Source organism: Podarcis erhardii (assembly GCF_964252035.2).
Source record: "Podarcis erhardii genome assembly, chromosome: 5".
NCBI classification, from domain to species: domain Eukaryota; kingdom Metazoa; phylum Chordata; class Lepidosauria; order Squamata; family Lacertidae; genus Podarcis; species Podarcis erhardii.
In genome coordinates, this window is record NC_138509.1 from 80,893,005 (window position 1) to 80,915,578 (window position 22,574).

General features: G+C 43.0%; 1 protein-coding gene across 4 annotated transcripts in view; it reads left to right on the forward strand.

The window, feature by feature from the left end:
* MFSD1 (major facilitator superfamily domain containing 1) overlaps positions 1 to 17,903 on the forward strand; it is a 30,749-nt gene extending 12,846 nt beyond the window's left edge. The window contains exons 14-17 of one of the 4 annotated variants that reach the window (XM_081862551.1): positions 1,001 to 1,048; positions 3,545 to 3,605; positions 7,940 to 8,051; positions 17,607 to 17,903. In XM_081862551.1, the coding sequence (XP_081718677.1) occupies positions 1,001 to 1,048; positions 3,545 to 3,605; positions 7,940 to 8,051; positions 17,607 to 17,648 (263 nt within the window). In that variant the 3' untranslated portion in view covers positions 17,649 to 17,903. Of the gene's footprint in view, positions 1 to 1,000; positions 1,049 to 3,544; positions 3,606 to 6,989; positions 7,790 to 7,939; positions 8,052 to 8,974; positions 11,023 to 17,603 lie in introns of those variants that run through there. The other 3 variants (XM_081862550.1, XM_081862552.1, XM_081862553.1) reach the window with 3 other exon arrangements.
* Positions 17,904 to 22,574: the final 4,671 nt, after the last annotated feature.

Sequence of the window (22,574 nt, forward strand, 5' to 3'; positions counted from 1 at the left end):
CACTGACATCTTGTGGGTTATTCCTGACCCGCTCCTGACTCCCGCTTTAACACTGCAAGCTTAACTGGGGAGCTGCTGTAGGTAAAAGGGAAATGCCTAGCTTTGTGAGTGAAAACCCTGTCTTTGGAGTTGTTACTTATTAGTGACTGGGACCAGTGTAAATGCATAGGCGTCTAGTTGGGCTGGCATCCTGATCTGAGCCACAAGGGGGTGCTACTGCTCCTCTGGGCTTTGCCACAGACCTGTTTTGTATTCAGTTGCCTTGTTTGCATTTAAATATTTGTATACTGCCCGGACACTGCTTCCGACCACAGTATTCTGGCTATGTCAGGGAAATTCCGGATGTATGGCAGTCCTACTGTATAGGCAGTTCTCATCAAATTTAAAAGGAAGAAACACAAGTCAATATTACAGTATCAAACAATTTAATCTTAAAATAAAGGCAGCAAGAAAAAGATAAAATAGAGTAGCAATAAGAAGATAAAATTGAGCAACACTGCAAGTTTAAGAGCCTGCGCCAACCTCAAATTAATCAGTTAAGAGCTGATGTAAGCAGACAGGTCTTTAGAAATAACCAATGAAGGCGCTATACACACTTCCCACATAATGTTACTTATTTTTATTTATATCCTGCCATTCCTCTCGAAAGAACCCAGGGCAGCAGCCACAACAGTGTTAAAACATGAAAAAACAAGTAAAAACAATACAAAAACTATTCCAAAAAGCAGTTAAAAACATTTTCAACCAGTGATCTTGGCCTTGTCAGGAGACTTTAAGCCATCAAATGCCCGAGTAAACAGGAATGTGTTTAAATTTCTCCTTAAATTCAATAATGAGGGCGACAGATGCTCCTCACCCACGTGGGAGTTCCACAAACAGATTTGTGGAACAATCTCAGATTTGTATGCTCTTCATTTTAATTTTTTTACATCCTTTGCATAAGATTGTCCCGCCTGGTTTGTATACTTGAGCTTTATATAACTTCATTTTTGCTTTTTAGTGGGCCTCATTGCTGTTGTCATGCTGTACTTTGTGAATCTCCTCAGAGGTAAGCCTCTTCATTATATTAGTCTTGCGACCTGTATGTTTCTTTTTTTGGGAAATATTTTTATTTGTTTTTACCAACACAAAGTTACAATCAAATAATAATAATAATAATAATAATAATAATAATAATAATAATAATAATTTATTATTTATACCCCGCCACTCTGGGCGGCTTCCAACAAAATATTAAAATACAATAGTCTGTTAACATTAAAAACTTCCCTAAACAGGGCTGCCTTCAGATGTCTTCTAAAAGTCTGGTAGTTGTTTTTCTCTTTGACATCTGGTGGGAGGGCGATCCACAGGGTGGGTGCCACTACCAAGAAGGCCCTCTGCCTGGTTCCCTGTAACTTGGCTTCTTGCAGCGAGGGAATTGCCAGAAGGCCCTCGGCACTGGACCTTAGTGTCCAGGCAGAATGATGGGGGTGGAGATGCTCCTTCAGGTAGACTGGACTGAGGCCGTTTAGGGCTTTAAAGGTCAGCACCAACACTTTGAATTGTGCTCGGAAACGTACTGGGAGCCAATGTAGGTCTTTCAAGACTGGTGTAACGTGGTCTTGGCGGCCTCTCGCAGTCACCAGTCTAGCTGCCACATTCTGGATTAGTTGTAGTTTCTGTGTCACCTTCAAAGGTAGCCCCACATAGAGCGCATTGCAGTAGTCCAAGCAAGAGATAACTAGAGCATGTACCACTCTGGCGAGACAGTCTGCAGGCAGATAGGGTCTCAGCCTGCATACCAGATGGAGTTGATAAACAGCTGCCCTGGACACAGAATTGATCTGCACCTCCATGGACAGCTGTGAGTCCAAAATGACTCCCAGGCTGCGCTCCTGGTCCTTCAGGGGCACAGTTACCCTTTTCAGGACTAGGGAGTCCTCCACACTTGCCCACCTCCTGTCCCCCCAAAACAGTACTTCTGTCTTGTCAGGATTCAACCACAATCTGTTAGCTGCCATCCACCTTCCAACCGCCTCCAGACACTCACACAGGACCTTCACCGCTTCTTCCAGGCCTGCCTGGAGTTTTTCAGCAACCACTCAGTCACCTTGCCCAAGAATGGAAGATTTGAGACTGGGCGATAGTTGGCCATACTGGCCGCATCTAAAGATGTTTTTTTAAGAAGCGGTTTAATAACTGCCTCTTTTAGTGGGTCTGGGAAGGCTCCCTCACAAAGAGAAGCATTCACCACCCCACAGAGCCCATCGCCCAGCCCTTCCTGCCTAGCTTTTATAAGCCAGGATGGGCAAGGATCCAGGAGACAGGTGGTTGGCTTCACTCGTCCAAGCAGCCTGTCCACATCCTCAGAGGTTACAGATTGGAATTGATCCCACGCAACTTGACTAGACAGGACTCTAGCACTCTCCTGCCCTGGCCCTGCTCCCATGGTGGAGTCTACCTCTTCCTAAATCTGAGTGACACTATCTGCAAAAAACTTTGCAAAATCATTGCAGGAGATCATGTGGCCCATACTGGGCCCCCATGGAGCAGGTGGTTCCGCTAAATTGCAAACCACCTGAAAGAGTCTCCTGCTGCTGTTTTCTGCAGATGCAGTAGAGGCGGTGAAGAAAGTCTTCTTTGCCGTCGCAACCACCACCTGGTAGGCTCAGCATTGAGCTCTAACCCGTGTCTGGTCAGCTTCAGAATGAGTTATCCGTCACCGGCACTCTAGTCCAGCTAAAGTTTTAATTTGCTTACAATGGTCTCCTAAGTAAATTATAAATTTTCCCATTCTTTTTCAAAATTCTTGTCTTCTTGATTCCTAAGTCTCCAAGTTAGTTTTGCCATGTCGGCATAGTCCAGCAGCTTGGCTTGTCATTCTTCCCTAGACGGGATTATCTCTTCCTTCCATCTTTGGGCTAATAGCATCCGTGCAGCTGTTGTTGCATAGCAACTCTGTCAGAACCAGCAGAGGTATGGACAGGGTGGAGCAGAGATGGACAAGATGTCAAAAGTCGCCAATTGCTTGGGAAAACCTTGAAGAGGAGGGAACTGTAGGAAGGCAGGGACCTTCAGCCCTCACAACTGTCTCATTGGGGCAAGGTCTACTGGTAACTCTTGCTGGGCTCGCTAGGCCTGATCTGTTTTATTTCTTTGACTAATGAGTTAATTCTCTGACAAGAATTATCTGTGAATTCTTGCTGACCTGCTCTTAACTCCCACCCTGACATGGGGCGGGCCAAAATCCTGCCTTTTATTCTTCATTTCTAAAGAGAAGGCAGAGGAATGTTATTTCCTGATCTTGGCTCTGAACCCCACAGCACTTGGTATGGGAGCATTTCAGGGGAGATTTCCTTCTGTCTAGAGCTGCTTCTGTCTTCTTACTTCCTATAACCTTCTAGATTTTTCATGTAGCACACGATACTTACACCAAGTGAACTGTGGTAAATACTTTAACGGCCCGCATGGCGTTGTACCCACAATATGCATGGATTGTGACTCTTTGTAAAAACATCCATGCACTCTGTTAAAAGACATGCATATATCTTTTCTATCGTAGGAGGTGACCTTAACTGGTCTGCAAAGAAAAGGGAAAAACTACAGAAACTAGCTGTGGCTGAGTAAGTATGTCGCTGTGTTTCTAGCCTAGAGTATGCGTTGATGTATTACAAAACAATCAAGACTACAGGGGCAGATTGGTTTGGAAACACAAAACAGTGTAGCGCCAAAGATCCAGGAACGGATATGGTAAACTTGAGTGAATGAGGTGGAAGTATTCTTCAGCAGTGGGGCAACTCTCATTCATGTCTTGTTGGAGATAGCTTAAAGCAGGCCATTAAAAAATCAGTGTTGCAGTTCACTTTTATATGGCGCAATGTGTTTTGCCAACAAATTTAACTTCTGTGTTTGAAAGGCGCATAGGGTAAAATAGTAATTGTTGCAACATGTTAAAAGTTGCCTGGTGTGTGGTGTTTAAATATAGTCTCGAAGCAAGCAGTTTATGCAGCTTAAAAATGAGATTTTTTTTAAAAAAGCACTTGTTTAGCGTTTTCACCTTGCCCCACATTTTTGTCTCTTGAAACGTTAGCAAGTGCTCGCTGGGCTTTGGGAAGGTGATGGAGCACTCTGGGATAAGCAGCCCTCCACTTTGCCTGGGGGCTGGTTCCGGGGGGCCCTCCTGGCTTTACACATTTTTGCATATATGCCTAGAACCCCAGAACACAACCCGAGTTATCTGTATGTTGCTGTGATCAGACTGCTACTTGCTGCAGAGCAAAATTCCCAGTGTACACCATGTGGAGATTGCTTTGTATGTAAGATGTAAGCTGGAAACTCACTCACTCTCAAACGACAGATGCAGCGAGGGCCCTTCATTCCTGGCTAGAAAAACAGAGCTTTCATTAGCCAAGTTTCCAAAATAGTTTCGGAAAATATTTCATAGAATCATAGAGTTGGAAGAGACCACAAGGGCCATTGAGTCCAACCCCCTGCCAAGCAGGAAACACCATCAGAGCACTCCTGACATATGGTTGTCAAGCCTCTGCTTAAAGACCTCCAAAGAAGGAGACTCCACCACACTCCTTGGCAGCAAATTCCACTGTCAAACAGCTCTTACTGTCAGGAAGTTCTTCCTAATGTTTAGGTGGAATATTTCTGTTGCTTAAGTTAACAAAAGTTATCCAATATTTTGATATCTATTCATAGTATATGTAGTCAAGTTGATATTGTTCTAAATAATAAATTACAAAGGAAGCATCTGTAAATCAACCATTAATAAATCATTTATTACTGAATCAAGTAAAAAGCAAATAATTTTAAATGAAATTGAACAAGGGATATGTTGAGTGTTACCTTAACTTGGCAGGGATTGGCCACCAGTCCAGTAGGCTTTGGTTCTCTTTTCAGTCACCTGATGGGTGGCTCCCTTGTCAGTACACAATTAGGAATACACCTTAAGGTTCCTGACTGTTCACTGGCGTTATTACTTGCCCTGCACATGACATTACAGGTAGTGGGTATGTTTGGGGAGAAACTGGAACCCAAATTTGGAACCCTTGGAGGTTGGATGTTCCCCACCCCTGTTCTAGATGAGAAGTTCATTTGGGATACTGGATTCTTGGGCCTCACTGCCATTCCAACTAAACTATGACAACAGTACATAAAACATTTGACACTCTGTAAGAGAAGCCCTGTGAATGCTAAGCTCTTGGGGAAGTGTGTTGGTAACTGAATGACAGCTGACAATTTCTGAGGAAGCCCAGGGTTCCTCAGAACAGAGTTTGAATTTAAAAGAAATTAAACTCTACATAGAGGTCACTCTAAATGTGCCAGAATTGCCATATGAAAATCATTTCCATGTAGGAAAATAGCCTGGTGATAACCTTGAGAAGAAAGCAGATGATGCTGAAATGCCGTGATGCACATGGTTATAATTCTCTGTGTTTATCCTCCCATTAATAGCTATAGGTGAAATGTGTAGGAGCACTAAATTGGGATAACTTAACTTCACATAAAGAAGGAGGGGTCCTGTGTTTGTTCAAATATCTTCCCCTGGAAGGTGCTTTACAAAGCAAAGATGCTGGTGAAATCAGCAGGTCATTGCAAATATTTCCTTTGAGGCGGAGGCCAGCTTGCTTTCGTGAAAATATCTAGATGCAGGTCTTGCAACACGAAGGGACCAGTGTGATTATAGTGGCAGAATGTTGGGCTGTGGAAAACCAGGGTTTAAATTGCTTGTCAGCCACAGACCGCACAGGGTAACGTTGGGCTTTCCTCTCAGCCTATCATATTTCACAAGGTGGTTGTGAACTTACAAGTAGGGGGAAGAGGGAAGGAGCAACTTATATGCCTCTGTGAACTTCCTGGGTGAAAGTTGGGATATAAACATAGTACAGTCATACCTTGTGTTGCGTTCTGCTCTTGTTATGGACTTTCAGTTTACAAACGCAGTGTTTACTTCTGGGTTCACCGCCCGCACATGCGCAGAGGCGATCAGCACAAGCACAGAAGAGGTGGTCTAGTTGCGGACTTTTTGGGGTGCGAACGGCACCCCAAAACAAATTAAGTCCACAACTAGAGGTACCACTGTAAATAAAACAATTGCCATATACAAGAGCTGCTCCTGGTGTCCTCAGAATCTCAAAAATCCTTGCCATTTGTCTGCTGGACAAGATTTGAAATGTGTGGGGAAGACACTCTTACAATTGGGACTTTCAAATGACGGGAACCTCGTCTTTTATTTTAGTACAAGTCTATTCAGCATTGCAAGCAGAACCTCAAAATTCACGCCGAACATTTCCTCAGCTGTTGAATCGAAAGCTAGCTTTTCTTAAATGTTTCCCTATTGAAGACTGTGCCTTTTTGTTTTCATATTTCTTGTGGATATTTTGAAAATGGTTAGGGGTGCTAAAAATGTGTTCTGTATATTTCTAGCCCCAGCCAGCCTAATGAGTTAGCCACAGCAGAGGTTCTGAAGAGAGAAACTGCAGCCTCATTTAGCACTTTCAAAGGAGTAATAGCTAAATGCAAAAAAGTACTAAAGTCTGTAAAATTGTGTCTATACCGGAATATCTTTACTGTTTTACATGCTTTTTTAATTGTATGATTTAATTGCCACCTTCCATGGGAGCTTATGGCGAAGGGCAGGCAATATATTGTATGCACCAAGCCCACCTCTTGCACCAACTCCCATTGAAATGAATGGTTGGCGTATGAGAGCACACAGTTCTCCCTTCATGCTTCCTGTTCATTTAAGTGAAACATGTACAGGAATGTTTCCAAGTGCATTGTTCCCTTAAGCCAGAGCGGACATTTCAACATGAAAACAGTTGCTTACTTATATCTGAAGCTTTGCCTGGGAAGAATCAGCTCCTTTGTGATGGATTCTTAGCCCATTCTCAGTCGATATCTAAAAGCTCAGTATAGCGCCATGACACTTCTGACAAGCGACGAAGAGCCTGTAAGCAAACTGTTACAATAACCTTTTGCTACACTATTTCTTGCAGAAAAGAAATCTGAATAGGAAATACCTACCAGAAGTGGGGAGCGCTTGACAAGCAGCTTGGCCAGTCGAAGAGTGTTTTATTGTATGTGTGTGGAGAAACTCTGATGCCTAGCGTTTGGACAAAGTAGTTGGAAAACTTAACTAACATGCATAGAACTTTTTCGAGACCTGGACTTGTGTGAATTGTCAAACTTGCTTCTTTGTCAAAGCACTTTGACCGCAGTTGGAGCAAAAACTCGTGTATTTGGTGTATCTACACATCGCTGAAGAGACGGTTGCTGTTGAACTGAAGTCGTCTTCCAACTTGTTGGAGCAGATCTTTTGGTTTATGGGCTGCACTTTTTAATTTTTCTATTGTGGAACGACGATGGTTTGCCTACTAATAATGGCACCTTCTTACTCCATTACTGTCACTTGTGTTCTGAAGGGGTGATTGCCTTACTAAATGTGGTATTAATCTTCAGTTTCTTATTTGAAATTCTGGTTTCATAATAATAAAAAAAACATGGTAATGACTTGCAAGGATCATGAAATCTTGGTGTGGTGGTAGACTGATTTGGATAAGTTCTGCAAAAGCAAATACAATGTCATTTGAGAGAAACAAATCTTGATGGATTTTCTATCAGGCTGCTAGGCAGGCTGTCTTGGTTAGGGGCATTTGTCTCTGCTTTTGTACTGGAATTGTATTTGTTTTAAAGCATTTTTGTTGTTAAAGGCAAAGCTTAAAACTTGACCGACTGTGTCAAAACTTGCACTTTGCACTCAATTTTTCGACCTTTATAAATAAATAAATGAAGATAGTGTCTGTCTTTACTGCCTGTCAAATTTGTATGACTTACTCTGCCTCCATTTATCTGGCAGCTGCACTTAACTGTAACCCTGATCTAGGTATAACGTGCAACGAAACTTCTGGGCACATTTGTGTTAATAGCAGTTCCCTTTTTTTTACAGAGCAGAAAGACGGGAAAAAATCAGACGTCAGAATGAAGATGACTTAGCCAAATTGCAACCAAAGAATGACTTTAGTTTGAGGAATAGGTATCTCTCCAGATTAGGTGCTCAGGTACTGATAACCAAAATATTTCTTTTTAAAAGATTGCAATATGTATTGCTCTAAATAAGGATATCTTACCATACCACCTTTTGCACTAAATACTAGCCCAATAGAGCAAGTCAACAAAATGTATAGTTGGTGGCAAAGCATATTACTTGCATTCAGAAAATCTTAGTTAAATGGACTTCTGGTAGCTAGGGCCACGTAAAACCTTTTGGTGACACATTGGATTTGGCTTGTCAAAGTAGACTGTACAGGTCAACTTTGTATGCTCAGCATAATGAAGTACAGTTGTACCTCAGCTCCCGAACACCTTGGGCGTCGAACGTTTTGGCTCCTGAACAATCGAAAACTAGAAGTGAGTGTTCTTTTTTCCGAATGTTCTTTTGTATGCTGAACGTCCGACGGGGCTTCCAATTGGCTGCAGGAGCTTCCTGCAGCCAATCAGAAGCCGCACTTTGGAAACTGAACATTTCAGAAATCGAACAGACTTCTGGAACTGATTCTGTTCGACTTCTGAGGTACGGCTGTATGAGCACCCATCCAAAGTAAAAGAATTATCTCAGGTTCACAACCTTTAATGAGAAATGGTCACGAACTGTGGCAATGTCACATGTAGCTGATGGGCTCTTTATAGGACAGAGACAAGGTGTGCTTGGTCCTCTTCACTGTAGTAGCAAAGGACAAAACCAGACGTGAGATAAGTAAAGAGCTGTGAATAGACTCCACTGAAAAGCGTCACCTTTAAAGGGGTTTGAAAGATGCAGCTGTGGCGAATATGCATTCCCATTGTACATGCCCATCGTGGGTTTGCGCTGCGCTTACCAGGGGGTGACTATGCATGTGTGAACCTGCCCTTCCTTGCTTAAAAAATAGCCTATAAGCTGGAAATACTTGCTGATGAGATGCCTTACTCTTTCTTGCTTTTGCAGCTGCCAGACACCTATGTTTGCCACTTAGCTGCACTGGCACACAGAAGTGTGTTGAAATAGCAGAATTGTGTTCAAGATGTGGAAATGGCAGTGTGAAATTTTGTGCAACGCAGGACTCCCCCTACTCTTCTGTGGAAGAGAGCGGCAATATACAGAATGGAAAGCGGTCAATATTAGATCTTGTGCCAACAAGCATTTAGCTGACCTCTTGGAAGATTTTTAAGATGCTACATTGAATTCTATGCCAAAGTGGGTGGGATGGAACTTTTTTTTTTTTTTTTAAGTTTCCATGGATTTACAGCTGTTTGCAGTCACCTGCTTTGCTTAGAACTCATATCCGCTTACTGTTTTCCTGCACTTCGAATAGAATTTCATAAACAATATGAATTTGGGGCAAAAAACAAAACAAAATACCTGTTCAGTATAACCACACTCTGAACTCTCATATCTTTTAGCTACATTCTAGGTTTTTTTTGCTCTTACGAAGCAGTGGAGCCTTAATTCACTAGACTATTTATTTCTGTGAAATTTTTAGCTTTTTATTCGAAACCTTTTAAACACACTACTACCTTAAAAGTGACTTCTTGAAAATGTAGGAATTTTCATATTTTGTGTTGATGAAAAGCAGAAGCATGACATTTCCTATGGAAATAGCTTAAAATGTATTTCTTCTTCTTTTTTTTTGAGGTAATGGTAGCAATAAAATGGTAGAACTTGCTGTTGCAGTTCGCTGCAATAAGAAAAGCCATTTGTTGTGGCCATAAATGAAATGGATTAAAATTCCAGGAGGAAAACTGGCTTCAGGGTCATCGTCAGGCTTCTATTGCTGCAGAAATGTTTTAATACGAAGCTGTTAATAGTTAAATATTGCATTACTAGCAATGCAGTCATCAGTTGGTTAACACTGGATGTTATCGGCGGTTATATAAGCTGGTGCACCTTTCAACTTGAATGCTGATCCCAAGATAGTACAGTGGTATCTTGGTACTCAAACGGCTTAGCTCCTGAACAAATCACCTCCCAAACACCGAAAACCTGGAAGTGAGCGTTCCGGTTTGCAAACGTTTTTCAGAAGCCAAACATCCGACATGGCTTCCGCAGCTTCCAGTTGAGTGCAGGAAGCTCCTGCAGCCAATCGGAAGCCGTGCCTTGGTTTTCAGATGGTTTCAGGAGTCGAACGGACTCCTGGAAGGAATGAAGTTCAAGAACCAGGGTACCACTGTACACAAATATACTGTGTGGAATCTCTTAGGCTACAATCCTTTACATACTTAACTGGGATCATATCCCATCGAATCTGGTAGAAATTCCTTTAGGTTGGCATGCATACAATTGTACTGCTCATTTTCCATTATCTGAATAGTTTAATGTTCCCTAAGCTATAACAAAGGGGCTGGCGGGTGGCACTGTGCTCTAAACCACTGAGACTAGGGCTTGCCGATCAGAAGATCGGCAGTTTGAATCCCCGCGACGGGTGAGCTCCTGTTGCTCGGTCCCAGCTCCTGCCAACCTAGCAGTTCGAAAGCACATCAAAGTGCAAGTAGATAAATAGGTACCGCTCCAGCGGGAAGGTAAATGACATTTCCATGCGCTGCTCTGGTTTCACCAGAAGTTGCTTAGTCATACTGGCCACATGACCCAGAAAAACTATCTGCTACAAACGTCAGCTCCCTCAGCCAGTAAAGCGAGAAGAGCACCGCAACCCCAGAGTCGTTCGCGACTGGACTTAACTGTTGGGGGTCCTTTACCTTTAAGCTATAACAAGCAGTATCTACACAGTCTTGGAAACTCTCCTGAAGGCTCTGGAACACAGTTCTCTTTACTCAAGCACAAGACTTGTTTTTAGAACACACTATACCTGAACATTGATGACCTAAAAAAAAAGCCATATACTCCCAAGTCAGTTGGATGCATTTCTTTTACTACTTATTTCATGAGAAATAATAAAAATAAAATATTTTAGAGGAAAATGTAAATTCTAAATGGATGGCTTATTTGTAATTGTAATTATTCCCCCTTCTTGCTAATAAAGCCAAATAAGCACAATAGTTTGCTGCCTTTTAATATTTGTTTTCACTTATTTTATAGCAAACATACTCAGGTGGATGGAAAGATAAGTATTGCAAGCCAGCTTATTATGTTGAGCTCTTTATGTATTATTTGAAGTTTTAACAAGTTATATCTGGAGAAACTCTGCTGGTGAGAAATAATATGCTAAAGCTATTATTTTATGCAGATAGAGATTGTAACTGTGCCTTTTGCCCAGATATATTACCGTATTTTTCGCCCTATAGGGCGCACTTTTCCCCCTCCAAAAATGAAGGGGAAATCTGTGTGCGTCCTATGGGACGAATACAGGCTTTCGCTGAAGCTTGGAGAGTGAGAGGGGTTGGTGCACACCGACCCCTCTCGCTCTCCAGGCTTCAGGAAGCTATCAGCAAGCCTGGCGAGCCTGTGGGAGTTCCTGCAGGGTTCCCTAGGCTGCGGATAGCAGCCTGGCGCCTGGCGCGCGGGGCGCCTTGAAGCAGAGCGTCCCGCTTGCCGGGCAGACATCCGCAGCCTGGGGAGCCCTGCGGGAGTTCCTGCAGGGCTCCCTAGGCTGCGGATAGCAGCCTGCTGCACGGAGCGCGGGGCGCGCTGAAGCAGAGCACCCCACGCTTCAGGCAGACATCGGCCAGCCCCACAAGCTCGGGGGACAGTGGGGAGGCGGAGCGCCACCATCCCGCTGTTCCCTGACCTGGTTTGGTTTCCCCGACCTGGTTTTTTGGGGGGGGAAATAAAGGAAATTTTCCCCCCTTTATTTCCCCCCAAAAAACTAGGTGCATCCTATGGGATGGAGCATCCTATGGGACAAAAAATATGGTAACTCTTAGCTGTGTACTGCAACTTCCCTGCTTTCCTCTTCCCATGCCCCCCCCCCGCCCATCAAGAGAGGACCCCACCATTTTCTTAAGCAGATTTAGGGGTTGTGCCCGGAAAAAATGTCATTATAGTGGCACAACTGCTTCGTTGGATACTGCCCTACTCATGAAGTTTCTCTGGTGTAAATACCTACTTCCATTGGCTAAAGAGCCAGTGTGGTGTAGTGGTTAAGTGCAATAGACTCGTAATCTGGTGAACCGGGTTCGCTTCCCCGCTCCTCCACATGCAGCTGCTGGGTGACCTTGGGCTAGTCACACTTCTCTGAAGTCTCTCAGCGTCACTCACCTCACACAGTGTTTGTTGTGGGGGAGGAAGGGAAAGGAGATTGTTAGCCGCTTTGAGACTCCTTCGGGTAGTGATAAAGCGGGATATCAAATAGGAACTCTTCTTCTTTCTTCTTCTTCTTCTTCTTCTTCTTCTTCTGATTAAGCTTGATGCTACATAAAATGACCTGGTTTTCATGAAATTGCATATAAGCAAATGGGCCAAATGCCATCCTTTACAACCTCCCTACTTGTTGATTTTCAGTTTCAAACCTTCCATTGGGTTTTGACTTCAGAATTACTTTTTGAAGCAGGGGTGGCCAATGTTTTTGGGGCCAAGGGCCTGATCCATGGTCAACTCTCTGGGGGTAAAATGGTTCTGCCTTTTCTTCCAGGTCAAATTTTGGTGTTATTGGCCACTAGCGTTCAGAGAACTACTGCCAGTATCATGAATAGCTATCCTGAATGGTAGCCAGCGACAGCCTCGTCCTCCAGAAATTTATGCATTCCCCATTTAAAGCTACCCAGTTTGGTGGCAACCACTACAGAGAATTGGTTGCTTGTTATGAAAACACAGCCAGGCTGTTAAAAATGCAGTGTGCAACATCTTAAACAAAAAGCCCATCAAAGCATACAGTGGTACCTCGGGTTACATACGCTACAGGTTACATACGCTTCAGGTTACACACTCTGCTAACCCAAAAATAGTGCTTCAGGTTAAGAACTTTGCTTCAGGATAAGAACAGAAATCGGGCTCCGGTGGCGCAGCGGCAGCAGGAGGCCCCATTAGCTAAAGTGGTGCTTCAGGTTAAGAACAGTTTCAGGTTAAGTACGGACCTCCAGAACCAATTAAGTACTTAACCCGAGGTACCACTGTAATGATTTCCATCGTTTATGCTGCATGAGGCAGATTCCTTTTGCCCATTCAACTTCTCTGGATTTCCTTGGGTTCTAGAACTTGGCTTCATGAAAATATGTGGGTCGTTGGCCCCTTTATATAAATGCAGGCTCACTTACGGTATATTATTCTGGGGGTGATGGCCGCAGGGGAGGTGTGTGTTTCTCTCTCTCTCTCTCTCTCTCTGTGTGTGTGTGTTCTGGCTTGATGGCTTTTGGTTTTGGGACAACAGTCACCCAGCTCCTCCAAGTGCCGATAAATTCTCTGCTGTTTAGAAACTTGCGCCATTGTGAAGCTGGTTATTAAGGCTTTTCTACTGAATGCTGCCAGAAGCAAATGGGGAAACATTATACTCAAAACAAATTACTCTGTATGAATTTTATGGTTCCATTATGTCTCAATGAACAAGTTATGTTTGATGGCTGGCTTGAATTGAAAGGTAATTATCTGAAATGGCTGTTCCGTTGAACTATGGTGCTCTTTGTTTCCCCAGCAAAGCAGCTTTGCAGTCTTGGGCAGGGGCAGGAAGGGAGCCCTGTTGGATTGGACCCAAAGATCCGTCCAGCATTGACTTCCAAAACTAGATGCTTCTGGAAAGCTAACAAACAGGGTGGGATGGCAGCAGACCACCGCTTTTTTGTCTTCTAGCACCTGTATTCAGAAGTACTTATTTGTGGTTGATGAGTTTTTTATTGCTTACCTGATAACATATGGGCCTTCCAACTGGGGAACTTTGAGCTTCTGACCACAGAGTGAGGTATTGTCACAGCCTCCTGAGCTTAGGCAGAATTTGCTGAGACCCTTAGTGGAGGAGGTTTTTTTCTTTATAATTTATCTTTTTACCCCCATATTCCTCTCAAAAGTATTTTCACCCATTTCCTGTAACTTCTCTGATTCTTTCACACGCAACTTGTACCTTATCCCTCCACCCAAAATGCCATTTTCTTTAACCCTTCCACATTCGCTTCTTCTGAGAGCTTTCCTCTCATATTTACTTCCTTGCTATTGTTAGATTAATAATATTAAACCTTTTGTCTCACTTTCGGATTCCCTCCAACACTTCCAAGTTTTTCCTCTCAGAGACCTTCCTCCCTATCTCCTGGCTGCCTTAGCTCAACATGCAAGGAGTTTGGTGTCTGTGCGTGTGGTTTGGGAGCTGCACGGCCAGGGAAAAAACAATGCTATCCAGGGTTGTAAAGACTGCAGAGAGAATTATTGGGTGCACTCTTCCCACCTTAGATCAAATCTATGCTGCCAGGTGCCATAAGAAAGCGGCAGAGATAGCACATGATAGTATGCACCCCGGAAATGATCTCTTTCAGCTTCTGCCTTCTGGAAGAAGGTATAGGGTTATAAAGGCCAGGACTCGCCGCCTGAATAACAGTTTCTACGCTAATACAATTCTGGTTCTAAACGCAGCATAAGGGGTCTCTGTAGTATAGTGTATTTTAAAATGGGGTTTTTGAGTTTTTTAGGGGTTTTTGAATGTTTTATGTAGTTTTATGTAGTTTTGTGGTAGTTTTATGTAGTTTTTATGTAGTTTTATGTAGTTTTTCAATTTCATTGTTCCGCAAGGGAAAATGACAATAAAGATATTGTATCGTATCGTCTGCATTGGCTCAGCTGAAAGTCTGTGGTGGGGCTGGGCCAGGCAAAAGATAAGGCACTGTGTAGACTGCAGCACTGAGACCCACCTGTAAGTTCACCCTGGTTTGTACACTTTGAGCTCTTCTGAAGGCCAGCTCCAATGTCACTCTGTGAAAGAGGACACCCATCCTCTTGGCATTCCAAACACAAGGACGCTCTGACCTTCCCCAAGACTTACATCTACCCACTGTCAGAAATGATAGTGCTGGAGCGGGTGGGTTCTGTTTTCTAGGGCAGGGTGTGTGTCTCTGTGTGTGCTTTAAGTCAGTTGGTTCAAAACTCAACTTGGTTAAAAACTTGAGAACATTCTAGTTGGGGGAAATGTATATATCAGAGGCAGGGGGGCAGACTTTGGGTTCGTGCAATCTATTTTGTTTCTTGATACAGTGGTACCTTGGGTTACAGATGCTTCCGGTTACAGACTCTGCTAACCCAGAAATAGTACCTCCGGTTGAGAACTTTACCTCAGGATGAGAACAGAAATCGTGCGGCGGCAGCAGGAGACCCCATTAGCTAAAGTGGCACTTCAGGTTAAGAACAGTTTCAGGTTAAGAACGGACCTCCAGAATGAATTACGTTCTTAACCCGAGGTACCACTGTAGAATCCCAAGGTCCATCAACCAGAGCCAAGTACAAAATAGTGGCTTAGTATACTTATGCTAAAAAACTATTAAGAGAGTGTCTTTGAGGAGGCAGTTGGCCAAGGAATTTGTGCTAAAACCAAGCTCACAAGTCCCTTAAAACAAACATCAACTCCTGGTCTTTCTCCCTCCCCCCCGCCTCCCTGTGCATTTTCAGCAACCAAATTTGGGTTGGGGGAAGCTTCTGTAAATGATTTTTACTTATTTACATCTATCTTATTGTGGAACCTGCAACCCTCCACATGCAGCTGAAACCCAGTTCATGTTATGTTAGCCCCAACTGGCTTGGCTGGTAGTCAAGATGATGGGAATTGTCACCCAACACCTAGAGGATTACCACAGTCCCCAGACCTGCCTTAAAGGCCCCTCAATACAAAAGAAGCATTTTTCCCTCGGCCAGCAAATGCTCCAAGAATTTTTTTTTTTTAAAAAAAGTTGATTTATTTTAACAACTGTTCCACACTAAAGGAGAAAATTGGGAGGGGGGATGACCATTACAATATGAACAATCCGTAGCTATGGATAAGAGTAAAGGCAAGGAGAAACATAACATTTAGAGTACAGTGGTACCTCAGGTTACATACACTTCAGGTTACATACGCTTCAGGTTACAGACTCCGCTAACCCAGAAATAGTACCTTGGGTTAAGAACTTTGCTTCAGGATGAGAACAGAAATCGTGCTCCGGTGGCATGGCAGCAGCAGGAGGCCCCATTAGCTAAAGTGGTGCTTCAGGTTAAGAACAGTTTCAGGTTAAGAACGGACCTCCGGAATAAATTAAGTACTTAACCCGAGGTACCACTGTAGACTGTAGCTGATTATGCTGATGAATAAAAAGTGATTAGGTAATCAGTAAAAAAACAACAGCACCCTTTTTAATCCTTGGACCTGTAGGAACAAAGAAGGTGACTTGTACTGAATCAGACAGTTGGCCCATTTTCCTCAGGAGGGTTTATGCTGACTGACAAGAGTGCACCATACAGTCTGAAGAAGAAGAAGAAGCCAGCTGCACTCACTTCAGCTTTGGGGAAGGCCTGATTGCATGACGGAACTGCATGAGTACAGCTATTTTCCATTCAGAGCTTTGCTGAATGCAGAGGTGTGGAGCCAGCCAGTGAAGAGCTAGGAGGACACCTCTTTTTCTGTATGGGACAAAAGTTAATATATTTTTGTGAGAGAATATCCTGTATCATTTATTTATTTATTTTTTAAAAAGAGGTTTCTCCCTGTGAACCAGGAAGCTACTTCTCCAGACAATGGAATGACTCTTCTTATTTCTGCAACTGCGATCTCCTGGGTGTTATGGACACTGTTAGGCTGTTGAATGCACATGTGTACTCTCCTCTATTTCCCTCCCTATCACTCACCACCAATGCATGGCCTTGGGCACTGGCAACCCACACTATGCCACTCCTCAAATCTTTGTTTTGTTTACTTAACAAAAATTATATAGAGTGCTTAAAAAAAAAAAAGCAGCTTCTGAAAGTGGTTTGCAAAAATATACACCAGCAAATAAATTGGTATAAAAATGGAAGACACTGAGGGGCAGTATTTGGTTTTTAGTCAGATACATATCTTCCAGCACACCACAGTCATTCATATGGGAGGCCAGGATAATGATCACTATTTGCACAAAGCCTTTCTTGATGATCAAGATGGGCTTTTTTTTTTTTTTTGCTTATTTTGAAGCAGGAGGGTGAATATGGTGTAACTCAAGCTGCTGCTTGGGTTGTAAAGAACAAAGAGTTGGTTTGATAACCCCAGGTGGAGGTGCTTCTTGGTCTATAAATAGGTTTACATAGCGGTGCTGCATTGGGGAGGACTTTTTTCTGGCGCAGAGGTAGGTGCTTGTTGCAGCCTAAAGAGACGTGAGATATTTATTAGGCTTCATGTACAACCTAGGGAACACTTTGCATATTTTTGCTTTCCAGCTTCCTTTCCACAACTCATCTTTGCAGTATTCACATCTAATTAGGGAAGTTCATGAAACAAGTTTTTGATATTTAACCAGCGGGTCCCTTGTGTGAGACCGCAGGAAGTAAGATTTCTATTCATCCAGGAAAGAAAAGATGTTAAATTTGCATCCCACTTCAAATAAGTTTTTAAAATCTCTCTCCCCCACCCCCACCTCGGAAATACTTCAACTCATAGCATGGAATGAATTGTGGGGGAAATCAATTAAGCCATCATAGACTGGATCTGGAATATTAACTATAACACCAACATTTAACCAGGATTAACTCCTCCTCTTCTTCCTAGTAGGTTACTATACCTTTCATGGCAGGAGCAAAATCCATCAGCTGAAACATTTTCCACCATTACAACTGCAAGTATTTCCTCTTCTGAGTTTCTGCCGATTGCAGTTAAAAATAAAGAGTCCACCATCCAGCGAAAGTGTTGGGGAGCCCTATAAATAATACGGTACCTGAATACCAGATGTAGGACCATAAAGAATGCTTTAGCACTGGCTTTTCAGAAAACACCAGTGTTGTTATCTGCTGTTTAATACCCTACTTACCAAATAGATGGTTGCACAATAAAGACTGTAATGGAAATCGATACCGCATACTCCGCTTCCGACACCCTCATGAGAGTCCCCTCAAAGTTGTTTCAATAATCCCAGAGAATGAAAGCGAGTGCACTGCCTCATCTGTCAACCTGTGGATCAATGTTTTCCAGTGGTCACTTCTGAGAGTCTGAATCATCATGAAATACTTTCTGGATTCCCTTGCCAGCATTTTTGTCAACAAAACCAAATTGGTTGTTAGAGCCTGCGTAGTGTTTTCCTTTCCTTTCCTTTCCCTTTTAATTTGTATACCGTCTTTCTATTTTACAATACCCAAGGCGGTTTACAAGCTGAAGAAACAAAGAATATACACCTTGCAACAATCTAATCCAGTACAAAAATGTGATAATAAGACATAACTTTAAAACAAGCAACTTATATCAAATAAAGTAATATTCAACAATCCATTAGAATAGAATAGAATAATATTAAATACCAGCATATCAAAATTAAACAGAAATACACTCTTGACAATTACAATAAATAATTTCGAAACTATAATCAATAAAACAATGGCGGGTCACAGTGCATAAAATAATACAATACAAACTGAGAAGCAGAGACTGGAGGGTGGTGCAAGGCAGGTGGAAGAAGGCCTTGCCTGATGAAGTCTCCCCCCTCACAGTTCTTCCTCCAGGCACAGCTCCCTTATGAGGACTCCCAGGGCTGTGGGGTGTATAACAGGGAGCATGCTGTATTTATTTGCAGATTAAAGATTCTATACACTAGCAGTTTTAGCAAGTCTTCAAGTAGCATCTGGTTTTATTTTTACCCCAACCCAAACCCCTTGTTCATACCCACAGCTGCAAGAACCACATTCCCACATGGTGTTATTGCTTGAGGCTGCAGTGCGTATGAGTAGCACGATTGCTTGAACGTGGCTGACTGCATGGGTCTTTCTCATGGGCTCATCCTGCTGGTTTAGCACTGAAATGCTTGCATGCCTCCAGAATAATGAAGTTCTACTTGACTGGAGGGCTTCTTAGAGCATAGCTTAGCCACTGATCCCCATTACCGATTTTCCATTTCAGTGTATTTTGGAGTATAGCCTAGAGACTCAGTTCTGGTGGAAACATTTGTTGACGTGCACTTGGTCCCATGGCTTGTCCTAAGAGTGTTGCTAGATTGGAACCTTTAACAAGCCTGTGGAGAACTGCAATGTTATTTTACATTTCAGAAGTGAAATCCCAGAGTTACTCACACTGGAGATATGTTATTAAGCCAGCCACTAGATGTCACCAGTATCCTATTAATACAAATCAATGAAACCCCCCCCCCCCCATTTCATACAGAAAAGTGACAGTCTATATAAATAATGACAACTCCTGTAGATGTAATCACTGAAGTAGAGCACATCTCTTGGACTCACTTCACAGTATCACTTAATTTCCACATTATCAAGAGTTAGCTCAAGCCAAATTTGGCAACATTTTCCCCCTGAGAGAGTACGACCAGTTTTTAAAAAGTCAACGTGTGGGAGCCTTTTATTCAGTAAAGCAAAACCCGCCTATGAATAAGTCCCCTTCATTTAATGACGCTACTACTTAAATCTTTTCACTAAGCATGGGATAGATTGCCATAGGAGTAAAGTCTCAACTTGGCCCAGCCATTTCTGATCAACCCAAATCCTTCTAATTTTAAATTCTGACTCAGTTCTCCTATTGTTTTTGTTTATGCAGTCAGAGTGGCAACAGCTTTGGACAAGACAGAGGTAGCAGCATACTTGGGGGAATCTGAAGAAATGCAAAAGTTTGGGGGTTATAATAACAATAATTTTATTATTTGTACACCGCCTATCTGGCTAGGTTTCCCCAGCCATTCTGGGCAGCTTCCAGCAGAATAGAAAAACATAATAAAACATCTAACGTTTATAGCCAATGCCACAAAAGGACTTCCCTTTACCTTCCCTGTGTTCCCATCTACTCCTGAGGGTGCTTCTATTAACAGAGCCAGAGAGAAAAGCCCTGATAACACTTTACTGAGCAAATGGAAGAAAAACCAGTGTGCAGTTTGAGGACAAAGGAACAGAGAGCTTTTGCATTTCCTGCTTCAGACCTTGTTCGTTCAGCCAATCATATGGAGGGAAAGACTCCCCCAGAGCTACCTCAATGAAGACCATGCTTGGTCTCTGCTTGGTCACCAGCTTCACCTCCACCCAACACCCCTTGGTTGGCTGACAAATAACAGAATTAGCCTTTAAGTCACAAATAGAATGATTTCTGCTCTTGCCTTTCCAGTACCTGCAGGCCCCCCACAGCAGATTTTGAGGGGGTTCTAGGGCTAGAGAATGGGGGAATCCACTGCACAGCTTGTTGCTGGAGTTAAATGGTAGTGTTGGATACAGCCATTTGGAAAAGAAAAACTACTGAAGGACCCTGCCCAATACCCTAGCGAGGAGTGAGTGTGCTCAGTGCCTACAGATGCTGACTGATGGTCAAAAGGGGACGACCCTGAAAGCTGGATGGGATGGCTGGAAAAGGTGGATGTAGGAGAGAAATAAAACTAGTGACTGACAGAATGGACGTGAAGGGTAGGAGCACACCATATATTTTAAGCACATCCAGTGTTCATGTAAAGAACATGACTTCCCCCTAAAGAGTCCTGGAGACTCATTTTCCCCCTCACAGATCTACAATTCCCAACAGTCATAGCAAACTATGAACTTCATTTGTGTGTTGGATATTCTTTAAATGCAGGATTAAAATACATCATTAAAATGCAGCCTCATTTCAGTAGAAACTCCAAAACTTTTTAGGGGATGAAAACGTCAAATCTTCACCAAGGCCAACTTATCCAGACTGGCCCTACGTGGGCCAGAAAAAAGCCAGGGAAGGCCCCAAATAAGAGTTCCATCACAGAGGGAGAAAGGAAAAAGAAAATAGGGGGAGGCGATCAAGTTGATTCCAAGCCAAAGGCCAGGCGGAACAACTCTGTCTTACAGACCCTGCAGGGCCCTGGTCTCATGAGACAGAACGTTCCACCAGGCTGGAGCCAGTGTTGAAAAGGCCCTGGCTCTGGTTGAGGCTAATCTGACTTCCTTAGGGTCCGGGACCTCTAGGGTGTTGCTATTAAAGGACCTTAAGGTCCTCTGTGGGGCATACCATGGATGACGGATTTCCATAAGAGTTGTGTGTGCTCCTTAAGATGTATTGTTGATCCAGCATTTAGAAATAATTACTGCAATTGAAATAAAAATGGAATATATATATATTGATGGGTAAGACTGTGGCCAGGCAACCTGTGTGCCTGCTCAGTCTGCTGTCCAGCAGCTGGCTGCCCCTGTGATCTCCCTTATTGTGCTTGTTTATCTTTAAACAAGAGTTGGACTGGACAACCTTCCAATGGAGAACACACCTCTGTGAAGCAAGACACAGAGCCACTCTCATTGCTCATCCAGCTTATGATATCCTACTGGGATACAAATTGTGACACTGGGACTGATCACACCCATTGCATGTAAAGAAACCATAGTCCTCTTCGAGGGGTTGAGGCTTAAAACATCTTCCCCCTTCAGGAAGATTACATGCATGCAGTCCTGGCCTCAGTTTGACTTGCCAGATTATGGAATTGACTGTGTGTGCAAGATTTTGTTGCCTTACGTTTTCTTGAAGAGGAGACAATTGAAGCCTAAATTAAATATATTTAATTTTCCGATGTGCCTGGAGTTCTGTAAACACGAAGCTATAATGCGCTCCAAATTACCGAAATGCTCTATTTTTCTAAGAGCATAATCACTGCAATTAATTGTGCTGTTTACATGTTTACAAAGCTTGCTCATGGAGCTATTATGCAGCTGTTAATGTCAGCAACGGCGAAGCCAGTTAGCTACTACTTTGCATTTGCCCTGCCTGGGCAATTCAAACTGAAGCCTTCCTGACAAGCAAGGGACCCTTACTATATTGACCCAATTCTGCAAAGGTATTCTGGGCATGTAATGTTACCGGCATGAGTAATGCCAGTGAAATCAATGAGGCTGCTGATTGACTCATTATTGTCAGATTGTCCCAGAGCTGCAGTCAGTTAGATCAGGATTTAATTGTCTTAGGTACTGATACTGCCCAGACATGTGACTCGATGATGTTCCATTCCTCAAAGGCCTTACTGATTGCCCAAATAATACAGCTGATGGATGCAACCAATAAACAAGCGGACTGGATGTAATATCATGAGATAAGACTGTATTATGGGAAAGGCCTTGGTAATGACAGTTTAGCTGGGACAAAGTTTGTATAGTCTGTTGTAGGAAAACCAACTTAAAACTTAACAAATCTATCATGGCCAAAAATTATGAAGACCAAAGTCCACTTTAGCAGAAGTAGGAAGTGGTCTCCTAGGTAGACAGTAGCAGTTGTGTGGCTTGCAGAAGTGGTAGTTTTGACTCATTTCCTAGATACGTTTTCATGGCTACTACTTTTAGAATACATTACCAACTTAAGGTATATATGCTGATGGGCTGCTTGTGGAGAGCATCAGTTTGTTGAAAAGGGCAAGTGCAATGCTGGGAATTATTAGGAGGGGAGTTAAAAATAAAACAACAGTTACTGTCTCAATAAAATCACGATAAACCATGGTTTATGGGCCTGAGGACAAAAAATGCACTCAGGGGCCTTTCTTGCTCATGTGCTCAGCTCCCTGTGCCTTTTTAACTGAGAAACTAGCTTAAT